General features: G+C 41.1%; 1 protein-coding gene across 1 annotated transcript in view; it reads left to right on the top strand.

The window, feature by feature from the left end:
• GABRA5 (gamma-aminobutyric acid type A receptor alpha5 subunit) overlaps positions 1–13215 on the top strand; it is a 168307-nt gene that overhangs the window by 95400 nt on the left and 59692 nt on the right. Inside the window, exon 6 of the mRNA XM_018563208.1 lies at positions 8497–8640. Within this exon, the coding sequence (XP_018418710.1) occupies positions 8497–8640 (144 nt within the window). The remainder of the gene's footprint in view (positions 1–8496; positions 8641–13215) is intronic.

Below are 13215 nucleotides of genomic sequence, written 5' to 3'. Positions count from 1 at the left end.
AATATATTCAGGTAGTGCTTGTTGCTGAACCCCACCCATTGTTATTAGTTTTTGCACCATTTGGAAGTAATGACTCATCTGTGACAGGAAGTTTTGGGAGGCTGCTACAAAGCAGGTACCTCTAGATGCCTGCACTTTATCTCAGCAGCATTTTAGAGATAGAGGGGTCTATTCACTAAGCTGCCGAGGGCAGCCGAGTGAATGACCGATCTGAAGTGAAGTGAGCCGAACACTGTTCGGCTATTCACTTCAGGCTGGTACGGCTAATTTCAGCCGTACATCGGCTTGCTTCGTGTGGCTTTGGGTCGGCCGAACATGCGCAGCATGTGAAAAAAGTAAATAGAAAATGATTGTGCGGAGCTAGCAGTGACAGCTAGCTCCGCCCAATAGTTTCCTATTGTCTGGCGGCTCTGCTGCCAGGAGAGAGACACTGATGTGTCTTTTTTTCTTTATTCTGACACAAGCGATGTCAGAATAGAAAAAAACAATAATAACTTTCCCATTGAAAAGCATTGGGACATTACTATTGGCTATTTCAATTTGCAATAGCCAATAGTACACTAGCATTATACCCGCCCTCTGCTGATGGACCTGATGGGGAACTGCAGCAGAGGGCGGGTACAATCGTAGTTTACTATTGGCTATTGCAAATTGAAATAGCCAATAGTAATGTCCCAATGCTTTTCAATGGGAAAATTCTTTATTTTTTTTCTATTCCGACATCGCTCGTGTCAGAATAAAGAAAAAAAGACACAGCAGTGTTTCTCTCCTTGGCGGCCGGGAGCAGGAGACTCCCGGGCCACCAGGGAGAGTTAGCTGTTTGGAGATCAGTGTCCCTGGTTAGCAGGTAACCAGGGACGCTGATCTGTCTGAAAGTGGCCGGAGCCAGCCGGAAGATCAAGGCTGGCTCCGCCCAGCTGTCAAAAGCAGGCTGTCGGCTTTCAGCACGGTTCAGCCGAGCCGATGCATATGCGTTCGGCTCGGCTGAGCCGCTCGGCCGAGCCGCTCGGCCATGATCGGGAGCTGTACGGGCTACTGTGAATAGCCCGTACAGCACCCCTTCGGTTCTACTGAACCGAAGGGGTCCTGGGGCCAAAGCTAGCCGAAGGATCGGCCGAAGCTACGGCCAGATCCTTCGGCAGCTTCGTGAATAGACCCCAGAGTCTCTTCAACTAACAGGGTTATTCACAAAAGGGTGAATAGTTTAGAGAAGGCAGGAGAAGTGAACAACCTAGGATAACATATCTGATTTGGAAAAAGTCTCCAACTCAGCTCACTTTCCAGTTCAGCTATGTTGTCCTAGATTGTTCACTTCTCCTACCTTCTCCAAACTGTTCACCCTATTGTGAATAGCCCTGTAAGTTTAATTACTGATATTGTAAAATGTTTAATGTGGTTTCACTTTTACAGCAATGCAATGAGTCTTGGGTAACAATGCAAACATATTGTAATAAACAGCACAGTCATCTATATTGTTTGATGGAAATAATACAGAAATATGAAAAAAGGCTTGATTTCTAGAGTGGTATGCTGAATAAACAGAAAATATGCTAATTTTTAAATGTAATTTTAATGACATCTGGTTCAGTACAGACTCCAAGCTCAATTTCTTTACGTTAATGATTCCAGGGAAACTGATGCCCAGACGTGATAAAAAAGGAAAACAGTAATAATGGGGGTCCATGGAAAATCTATTAAAATTAAAGGAATGGTAGAGGAGGAGAAGAAATTTACTGACTAATAATCTTCACTGCATTAATAAAAATTGACTGTTACAAGTGTGCAGATGCATTATAACTGCTTGTTCATAACAGATGCATTGCTGTTCACTTTGCTACATTTTGCAGCATAATACAAATGCACAGACATAGAAAAGGATCCACTCATACCAAAAAAGTGCATGGAAAGTTCTATATGGTAAATGTTTGGAATCTTTACCTTTTCAAGTCAATTGAATTGAGCCCTTCAAAAATGTAATAACAACAAGTCTGACAATGCTTGGCAATGTCCACAACTTAAAGTGAAATTGTGACCAGGCTATGTACATATAAACATTCAAATATTCGTTAAAAAAATGGTGAATGCATTTTTAACAAGCCAAACTGACCTTTGCAGTTGTAGGCGATATGGAGCAATCTATCCTTAAAGTTCACAGCTCATACACTGAAGTCATTGTCTAAGCCAACTCAGCTGACCCTGCTTCTCTATCCCAGCAATGTCCAAGAAGGAGTAAAGCTTTCTTATCTCAAATGTAAACACAAAGCAGGAGCTCTAGGCATGGGAAGCAGGGTAAGTTGTGCTGCTGAGAAAAATGACTTGGGCAAGTTTGCTGCTTCCACTATGAATTTGAGGATGAATCTCTCCATAGTACTCGCAGCTACAAAAGTCAGTAACAGCATGTTTTGATGTTTATTAAAAATGTGTAAATACAAAAATGCCCATAGCCTGGACACACGTTATCTTTTATGCATCCAGTTTAGGCATTGCTGGCGTGATTTGATCCCTTCTGCTTTTTAATTTCGATAAAGAAATGATAAGGAATCTAACATAGAATGGTGAGAATAGTACAATTTTTATGCTAGAGGTAACAGAATAGAAGTTGTGTATGTTGAGTGAGTGTAAGCCTCTATAACACAGAATAAAATGTTAATAATAATGCTACATAACAATATGTTTCCCCAATATCTGTCCTGCGGAGGATGAAACCATTTATTTTGCTAAATGCTAATTCTGTAAAAATGGCCTGTGAAAAAAACAAGTAAAATATTTATACTTTGATGATCAACAAATACAGTTGTTTCCATAAAATACCTCACAACAGTTGATAGCACTAGTATCACTAGAGTAACACTGATAAGCCAGAAAATGCAATGTCTCCATCAAAAAATACATCATAATCACCCTATCAATTAATGAACCTAATTAATTGATGAACTTCCCAGTGTTTTCTGTCTGGCACCTGTACCTTTAAGTTCTAGCAGCAAGGAAGTTGCACTTAGACATTTTAGTCATATATGCTAGAACATCTGCTATCCGTGGTAGTTAGTTTGGGACTTCACAGTCCTGCTAACTAGCAGCTGGTTAACGGACCTCCTTGTTCTAGTGGCTAGGGGTGGGACCTTTAGGTCAGGTAATACTGGCTTGCAAGTTAAACAAGTTCTCCTGGTAATGTACTTCCAGGTCATGGTAGCTTGTTGACATATATATATACCGTGTTTCCCCGAAAAATTACTATCAGGGTAGGTCTTACTTTCGGGGAAACACGGTACTAGGGATGCACCGATACCGGTTTTTCGGTATCAAGTACGAGTACCGATACTTACATTTCGGTACTCGTCGATATCGAGTACCGATACCGGCACTTACGATAGCAGGAAGGCTTCTTGATTGCCCAGGAAGCCGACTCCATTCTGTTTGGCCGGTTGGATGCTGATTGGCCGGCTTCCCAGCCAATCGGCATTGAGGCCGGGCAAACAGATCTGACAATATGGTGACACGACCCGGCACCTAATTCCCCTCACACAGATCGGTATCGCATTCATTAACGTACCAGTCCCTCGGCCAGCGCTCTCCAAGTGGGCAGACACAGCTCTCCAAGATCTCCCCACGTCTCCTGTGTACAGCGCCCACGTGATCGGCGCTCAGCCTGCTACTGTGCATGCGCAGACTGCCCAGCACTCTCATTCAGAAATCCTGTGCATGCACAGTAGCAGGCTGAACGCTGATAACGTGTGCTTTTTGCAGTGTGCACACAGGAGACGGCAGATCTGGCCGAGGAACTGAATGCTAAGGATCTATGTTAGGGGAATTAGGTACCTGCAGGGTGGGGGTCGTGTCGCTATATTATCAGATTTGTTTGCCCGGCTCGACACTGATTGGCTGGGAAGCCGGCTTCCCGGCCAATCAGCATCATGCCAGCCAACCATCATGGAGCCAGGTTTCCGGCTCCATCTTTCCTCGCTGCACTGCCAGTCAGAGGAAATCTTCCTCTGACCGGAAGTGCTAGTATCTGGAAAGGTATCGGACCATTTGGGCGAGTACGAGTACTCACCCAAATACTTGGTATCGGCACCGATACCGATACTAGTATTGGTATTGGTGCATCCCTAATATATACAGTACTAGATAGCAGCAAGCTACCTTTCTATACTGCTGGGTGGCTCATGAGTGACTTGCTCTACTTCGTTTTGGTTCTGTTTTATCCTACTTGCTAAGGGGAAGCAGTAGCTAGGAGTTTTCTGTGAATTATATCATGAAGTTCCAGCACCTACTTCCCCTCTAGAAAGTGGTTACATCCACTTCTGTGCTAAGGACTGAGACGCGTCCATCTTCTCCTTGATGTCAAATGTAGCAACAAAAGAACATACAAATGGATACCACAAATTTAAAAATATATTATATTTGCTTATACTTTTTGTCCGAACAGGAAGATTTTTCCTAACTTCCTTCCCAGAGACACAACAGGAAATAAGAGAAAACCTATCAAAAGTGAGGGGAAGTTCCTTCTTTGATAGCTGTCGCTAGAACAGGTGTGTCTTACATGCATGGTCTGTTGCTCAAATGATAGCACAAACCACATGTGCACTTCCTGTGCAGAAGTATTGTTTTATTATTATCATCTGGCACAATGACATGTATTTTAGAAAAGTGTAATTTTTTTTCCTCTGTAAGAAATCAGATGTATGTATTTTGAGCTCCTACTATTGCATTCTGTTCATAATCTGCTTTGTAAATAAAGGAACGTAACCTAATGCTACAAATGCTGGTGGAAAGGTTGTAAACAGGAAATATTTATATACCATGAGGTTGAATTACTAAAAAAGTTGAGAATGTTCACAGAATAAATACACTAAACATATATTAGCTTCAATTACCAAATCATTTGTAGGTAAAATAGATAAATAGGGATTTTCTTTTGACACAGTGAATCATTACATAATTTATTGTGCGAACATTCTCAACTTCTTTAGTAAATCAGAATCAATGTTTTCTTATTACATATACAGTGTATGTATGTAGAAAACTAAAATGTATAATTTTTTTGTTTTAAACAGTATAATGGTTGATTTAAATAAAACGTAAGCTTTAGTTGTAAAACCTTCAGATAAATGTAAGATAAAAAAAGAAAAAATACGAAGCTGGGCATTTATTACAACACAATTAATATTTTACTTTGTGTAATCGATTTCGGATAATGCATTACATTTCATATTTTTGGCTGGAGTTGTGCAGCATGTGACTCTTCTTTTTATTATATGTTTGATGTATATGTTTGATAAATGGCTACTGATTTTTTTTCTTATCAGCTGGGGAGAACCTACTAATTACAGAGCTAATCTGACTGATTGGATTTGGCAATTATGTTAATTGCTTACTGTAACATTTAGTATTCGTCAGTCTGAAAGCATTTTAGATCACTGCCTCTTCTTTACACACACAGGGGTCTATTCACTAAGCTGCCGTAGACAGCCGAGTGACTAACCGACCCCAAGCGAAGTGAGTCGAACGCTGTTCGGCTATTCACTTCAGGCTGGTACGGCTGATTCCAGACGTATATCGGCTGAAATCAGCCGTACATTGTGTGGCTTTGTGTGGCTTCGGGTCGGCCGAACATGCTCAGCATGTTCGGCCGACCCGAAGTGCAGAAGGAGTTCGACTCAGCCGGTCCAACATCTGGATCCGCTAAGCCGAACCTCCGGCAGGCTACTCGCTGCTGTTCGGTCTATTCTCATAGATGCCGAACAGCAGTGAGTAAATAGCCGATTGCCACTGAGCGCCATTTGGCTCGGGTGTTCTGCTCGGTCCCTCTGTGGTCCCGAGCAGAATAGAAAAATAGTTAAAAAAGTAGAAAAAAAATTTGAAAACGATTGTACAGAGCTAGCAGTGACAGCTAGCTCCGCCCAACTGTTTTCTATTGGCCGGGCGGTTCTGCTGCCGTCAAAAAAAAAATAGAACACACCATAGGAATGCATAACTAGATTCCTATTGGCTATTTCACTTTGCAATAGCCAATAGCAAATTAGCTACTGCACCGTCCTCTGCTGCTGTCAATCACCAGAGGGGGACCTGATGGAGAACTGCAGGTCCCCCTCTGCTGATTGACAGTAGCAGTGGGCAGGTGCAATAGCTAGTTTGCTATTGGCTATTGCAAATTGAAATAGCCAATAGGAATCTAGCTAAGCATTCCTCTGGTGATTTCTTTTTTTTCTTCTTCTGACGGTAGCCATGTCAGAAGTAAAAAAAGAAGAAGAAAAAAACGAGCAGGGAAAGGTTTACTCTGCTCGATCAAGCAGAGTGAACCTTTCTGGGGAAAGTGTTTCTATCCCGGGTGGCCGGGAGCCTATTAGACTCCCAGAGCGTCCGGGGGAGGAATAACAGATGGCGTTCCTGGTTACCCGGTAACCAAGAACGCCTTCTGTCACTACACACAGAGAACATGGAGAGACCGCTGTGATATCATAGTGGCCCGGCCGGGTTCTCAGTGTGTAATGACAGCGTCCCTGGTTACCTGGTAACCAGGGACGCTGATCTCTATGAAAGTGGCTCGACTGAGGCGCTCGGCCGACTTCGGGAGCTGTACGGGCTATAGTGAATAGCCCGTACAGCAGTCCCTTCGGTTCCTGGGGCCAAAGCTAGCCGAAGGATCAGCCGAAGCCACGGCTAGATCCTTCGGCAGCTTAGTGAATAGACCCCACAGTGAATGGCACAAATGGGTCGTAGCAGTGGAAATGGATGCATAGGTACACTTAGAATTGGAAAAAAAAACTTCAACGGATTTTCATATGTTTCTTAATATCCAAATATGTTTGAGTCTGATTTGTCATCATTGATATCACTCCAGTTTTCAAAACGGTATTCCTAGAATACATGAGTGCTATTATGCATACATGGCTATTAGTGTACATTTATAGCATAATATGTTGCATTTCCCTGAAAGCAATAAGCCTCATGCATGAAAAGTGCAGAATGACTGTACTTCCTTTAACAACAAAACACTTTAATTTAGTAAGCCAAACAGAAAAAGGAAATGTTGAATGTAACTGCTATGCTATAAGCAATGCAAACTGTCTTATTTATTTTAATGGTACCGTGCAAAAAATCCATCAGCCTCTTAAGAGTGAATAGATCTATTAAATCTGTCCTAAGAAGTGCTTACAATCCAATATCCCTGCCAAGGGGACATTTTGAGTGGAAGCATATAAACCTACCATCTTGGGTTTTAAGAAGTAGAAGAAACACGTGGAGGAACCCAGGGTAATACTGGAAGAATCTATAAGCTCCATATAGAGGCTGTCCTAGGCAAAAACTGAACCCATAAGGCCCCGTTCACACCAAGGTGGCATTGTTTTCACGTTTTTGTACGCATGGGTTCAGTGTGCTTCATGAAGACACATGTTTTGACTGGCAGCTCAAGAAACATTGCGGTCAATGGACGAACGCGTGTAGAAATGCACAAAAACGCGCACAAAAATTTGCAACATGCTTCTGCCGTGTGTTTCCTGGTGTTTCCATTGAAGTCTATGGGGTGAAAACAAGCTGTATACTGCCAAAAAAAAATAATGGGATTTTAAAGCGCTTTTTCTACTGCTCAAAAATGCCTAGGTGTGAACCAGGCCTTACTCTAGTACTGTAAAGCACTTATGCTAATCCTTTAGCCACTATGCTGCCTGTAAATGAGGGCCAAAGTACTGTTCAAATTAGTGTTCATTTTCTAGTATATGATGAAATATTTTCTGTGTGATGTATTACTCAGCTCTGATCAATAGCAATATAAACTGAGATTTGGATCTGAATAAACAGCACAGCACTGCAGACTTTCATTTGGAGTTCAGATGTGTAGACAGGATTTCATGTGAAATAGTTTTGTCATTTTGTCATTGTCACTGGTGAATGGACATGCACACATATTTAATCTAAACATGTACAGTATGTTCATGCACTGTGTAGAACATATATTTACTTCAAGCAACAAGTCATCCGCAAGAGAACTAAGGAAATGCCAATTTCTTGTGCACATTGTGATTAAAAGAGAACTAACACCAAACCTTTTTTTTTGGCTTTAGTCCTCAGCATTACACACTGGCTCTAAGTATTGGGAAGATACTGTCCCAATACTTCTCCTTACAAGTGAACCTTTTATATACTTTAGTTAATCATCTACTGGAAATAACAGAAGTATATAATATCCAACCCTGCTAATCAACTACTCCTGCAAGAATAGTTGTCAGTATCAGCAGGAGAGCAATGTATGATCTGTAAGAAAGGAAGAGTCACACAATCAGGAGCTACTGGTCTGACATTGAGAGCTTTGACTCAACACAATTAGAGCAGTAGATTGCGTGGCTTTATTTTTTTTATCTTGCTGTAAGGGAGCCAGAATTAACTCCAGTGGCTAAACTTTTACATCCACTGATTGTATGCAATGGCATGACTTTGTTTTTGTACTCTCTACGTGTTATTATCATTAGAAACACTTTCTAAATATTTCTTCCACAGATGCATATCCTAATTCTGAACTAAGGTATGAGTGGACAAACCTCACAGAAAAATCAGTTGTGGTGGCACCAGATGGTTCTCGTCTAAATCAATACCATTTAATCGGGAAAACTGTAGGAATGGAAAACATTAGCACCAGTACAGGTAAGACATATGTCCTATGCATATGATTTTATTGTTTTTCATACCGAAAAAGGGAAGCTATAATGCATTTTCAGAGAGTAAACTTCCTGAGTAGTTACGGTGGCATTTACCAAAAAGGAATTTTCAATGTGACTTTCACTTTTTTTTGTGACTTTCACATTTTATTTGCATGCTGTGCTAGATTTGATATGCTGATTAGAAGATTCTACCTCTAGTGTTTATTTCTGTCATGAGGAAAGTATGTGGGCTACCATTTTTGATATTCTTTAAGAATATTAGTTCCTTTTCTATCATACTGATGTTTTGGCTTCAAAGCAACAAGCATAGAAATATGGATTTCTGACACTTTTCTGACACTCATTTACAGAATGGGTCTGTAATTTAAAAGTATTAATGCCAGACAAAGACAGGCAACTATTATTTTAAAAATAGGGCCAGCAATAGCAGTACCCACATAACAGAGTCACTTCAAGCAAATATGCTTAGGTCACCTTGGTTATATACTGTACATACCAACTATACATAGAGATCAGTAAAAAAAAATAACAAGCATTTCAATTATTTATACTTCATCTAATGCATCTAGAAATAATATATATCGCACATTAAAAAACTGAAAACAACTTTATATCTCCTGCAACTCTTCTACTGCTGCTGTAAGCATTAGATGAGAGGATGCATAGAAGGCATTAAAGTGACACTAAACTCAGGAGATAAATATATTCAAGTACCTTTACTATTAACAAAAATGTATCTTATTTGTGCATCACTCGGCTGTAGATCGTCAAATGATCTGTGAATCGGTGCTGACACTGTCCTTCCTTCTTTTATTCCCCATGATCCCTCTGTTGGTGGGTTGTAAAGTAGCCACCGATCCAAGCTCCCTCCCATGATGGACTCAATCTCAATACAAATTTGTAAACTAAATGCGAGATTGTAGTCCATCACAGGGAGTGAGTTAGGTGCAGTGGCTACTTTACAACACACACGGACCAAGTTGGAACAAAAGTAGTCACCCTCCAGAAGGAAGGACAGTGTCAGCATGAATTCAGAAAATGCATGCATTTTTAAGATTTAACTCCTGAGTTCCTTTATATAGCTTGATTTTTATTTTTAGCCCCAACATATATTATACCCTGTACCAAATGCATCCAATAATTCACATGCTGGGGCTCTAAAGAGGTTCTACACTACCCTAATGACTGTAAACCACCATATTTTATAACCCTGTATCAAAAAAGAGTCCCCTATAATTGTAAGCCTCAATGAGCCTCGCAATAGTTTGAGCTCACCTTTCACTTATGAGCTAAAGTATTTTAGATAAGCAAAAAAAAAAAATGCTACTATGATCATATGATATAACCTTATTTGCCTATTCAGTTTCTTTGTTAAATTCCTCCTTAACTACTTTGCAAAGGGGGCAGCTGAGAGAGACTGAGGCAAAATATGAAGGAAGATTGCTATAACTAATATGATTTGAAAGTACAGAAGGGAGTAATTTTAAATAAAATAGCTAATTAAAGTACATTTCTGCATTTACCACCTTCCCACACAAAGCTGTACATGATGTTTGTAAAGATATCAATTTATTTTGGATTATGACTGTTAACCCTAATCCTACACTTGATAGTAATGTCATTAAACTCATGTTATCAACATTGCTGCCTTAGGCCAAGTTCACTAAATTTGCCTCAGTAAGAGCTCTACTACGGTGCATGGGTGATTCAGAAATTGTCCTGTAGAAACAATTGAGTTATCCTCAGTGTGATCTCCAAGATTTGTAATAAACTACAAATTATCTTATTTGCTACATGGGCCAAAGGACACAAATAAGTGGCAGATGGGATGTTTTAAATTATACTTTGTGTTCATGAACATACATAAAAAACAGCAAGTTAAAAGAGAGGTAAATATGTTTTAAAATGAGTAAATACAGATACTTTACTTTTCCTGCATGCAAATTAATTTACCCCAATATTTGTGGCAGGTATTATATCTTGCTGGCTGGGTGCAGTGGACAAATCAGTGGTGAATCACTAATTAAATAAATGATTCCATTTTGTAAAAACGTTGGTAGTTGGTGAATGACATTGGCTGTATCTTACGAATAGTGAATGTTACTGAGACTAAGAGGGTTATTCACTATTGAGCCGAAGGATCTATCCGTAGCTACGGCTGATCCTTCGGCTTGCTTGGGCTGCCGGAGCCCTTCGGTGCAGTCGAATGAAGCGCTGCTGTATGGGCTATTCACAATAGCGGCTAGATCCATAGTGACAGCCGTAGAGCTGTAGTGACAGCCGCTTGTGACAGTGGAAAGCAGACCGTTTTCCGCGCAACCGGCAACATAGTTACATAGTTAGACAGGTTGAAAAAAGGCACAAGTCCATCAAGTCCAACCTATGGAGATACAAAGAAGAGAACACTATGCCCACAATTACCCAATGTTGATCCAGAGGAAGGCACAAAAAAACCCTATAAAGCATGGTTCGATTTGCTCCAACAGGGGAAAAAATGATTTCCTGATCCCATAAGGCAATCAGATATTCCCTGGATCAACAATCTCTGATGCTTAATATACGCAACAAGTGGGTGGAGCCAGCCGTGATGTCATGGCTGGGTCAGCCAAGTTTTTGTCATTCAATAACAGCCCAGTGTCCTCAAGGACACTGGGCTGTCATTACATGACAACAGCTGGGCGGAGCAGGCCATGGTGTCACAGTTGGCTCTGCCCAGTTGTTTTCATTCGTCTGGGACCTGCAAGAAGATTTTGTCAGGTTCTGGCCAAATGTAAAAAGTTGGGCGAAGCTAGCGGTGATGTCACCGCTAGCTCCGCCCAATTGTTAATATTTTGCCGGCATCTGTCAGACTCTTCATTCTGCGGTGGGAGTTCGTTGTGTGCAGTCGAGCCAGCGGGCATCGAGTTTTTAAAAATTATTATTTATTTATTTTTATTTCGCCAAGTTGCCGCCATGATTGACCCTGGATCACGTAAGTGGATCCATTTTTGGGATTTTTTTCTTTTTAATAAAGGACTTGGCAAAATCCTTTGTTTTGTTTGTTTTTTCAATTCAAGGATTTTTCAAAAGTCTGGCCTCTTTTTTTGCATTTAAATGTAACCCTTTAGAGAATGGGTAGGGGTAACCCTTACTCATTCACAAGGGATGGGGTGCATCCGGGTGCCCCTTTATTAAAGAGGTACCCTGATGTGAATAAGCTTCCCTGCCCGCACCCCCACAACCAACGCCCCAGGGCTTGTGGGGAAGAGGCCCTAGTCCCCATCGGCATGGGGACAAGGTGCTTTTCCAGGGGGGCCCCCGAGTGCATGTGGCCTGGTACGGCAGGGAGGGGGGGTGCTCTCTCATCCCCCCCTTTCCTGCCCTGCCAGGCCTGTGCTCAGATCAAAGGTCTGATTGGGAATTTTAAGGGGGACCCCACGTTCCCCCCCATTTTTGGGGGTGGGGTTCCTCCTTAAAATTCCTGCCAGACCTTTTAACTTGGGGTCCTACCAGACCTTAAGGGCCTGGTATGACTTTTGGGGGGAACCCCACGATTTGTTTTTCTTTGTTTTTTAAATAGGGGTCCCTTCTAACTATTCTACCAGACCTAAAGGGTATGGTTTGAGAGGGGGACCCCACGCTGTATTTTTCTTTTCTTTCTTTTTTTATAACATTTTTTAATTTTTCTATTTTTTTACTTTTTGTTTATTTTTTACACTTTTTTAATTCTGTTTGGAGTTAGCGAGCTGAATAGCCGAGCCAGATGCCGCTTGGCGGCATTTGGCTATTCACTCACTGCGGTTCAGCCCCTACGAGAATAGGGGTGAACGGCAGCGAGTGAACCCTTGGTGCTTCGGCTCTGCCGAAGCATGTGCGCTGAGCATGTTGGCTGACCGAAGGCAGCTGATGTACGGCTAATTTCAGCCGATGTACGCCTGAAATCAGCGGTACTGAGCCGAAGTGAATAGCCGAACGTCGTTCATCATCCTGTCCCTTTAATTTTCAAAGAAAATCTCAGCATCCCTGAGTAAAATGATATATTTTAGCAAATCAATTTAACAAGTAAAATATGTTGATGTATAGAAACTGCCCCCCTATTGATTAATATGTTGAGGCCTGCACTAAAATGAAGGTTGTAATTGCATTGGCTATGATAGACAACACAGACACTTCTCAGACACTTCTCTGCAGTGAAATAAATCAGTTCTGCTTTGCACTGCTCATTTCACAAATCACTATACAGCATTACTAAGGCAGCAGAAAAGTCAATTCATGCAGAGTTCAAAATGCCTTGGAAAGCAGTGTATAGACAAGAAGACATCATATTATGATGTAGCATTTTCTCTTAACCTTTCTTTTCTGCTCTCATGTAGACCATTTGTCTTTCCTAGTCTGACCCATTTGCTGTCAAAATTTAATACACGAGCTAGTGTCATTTCAATTTTCATTACCATAGTGATGTTAAAATAAACAATCTCTGCCGCAGTGCTCGCAATGTGGGTTAAATAAACAATAAATAAATGATACCATTAAACATCTGATCACAGCATAATTCTATTAGAAAGAAGAAAATAAACTC

The sequence above is a fragment of the Nanorana parkeri genome, unplaced genomic scaffold, assembly GCF_000935625.1.
Source record: "Nanorana parkeri isolate BGI_ZX_2015 unplaced genomic scaffold, ASM93562v1 scaffold21, whole genome shotgun sequence".
NCBI classification, from domain to species: Eukaryota; Metazoa; Chordata; class Amphibia; order Anura; family Dicroglossidae; genus Nanorana; species Nanorana parkeri.
The sequence above is the reverse complement of the archived record's forward strand: the minus strand, read 5'-3'. Positions and strand labels throughout refer to the sequence as shown.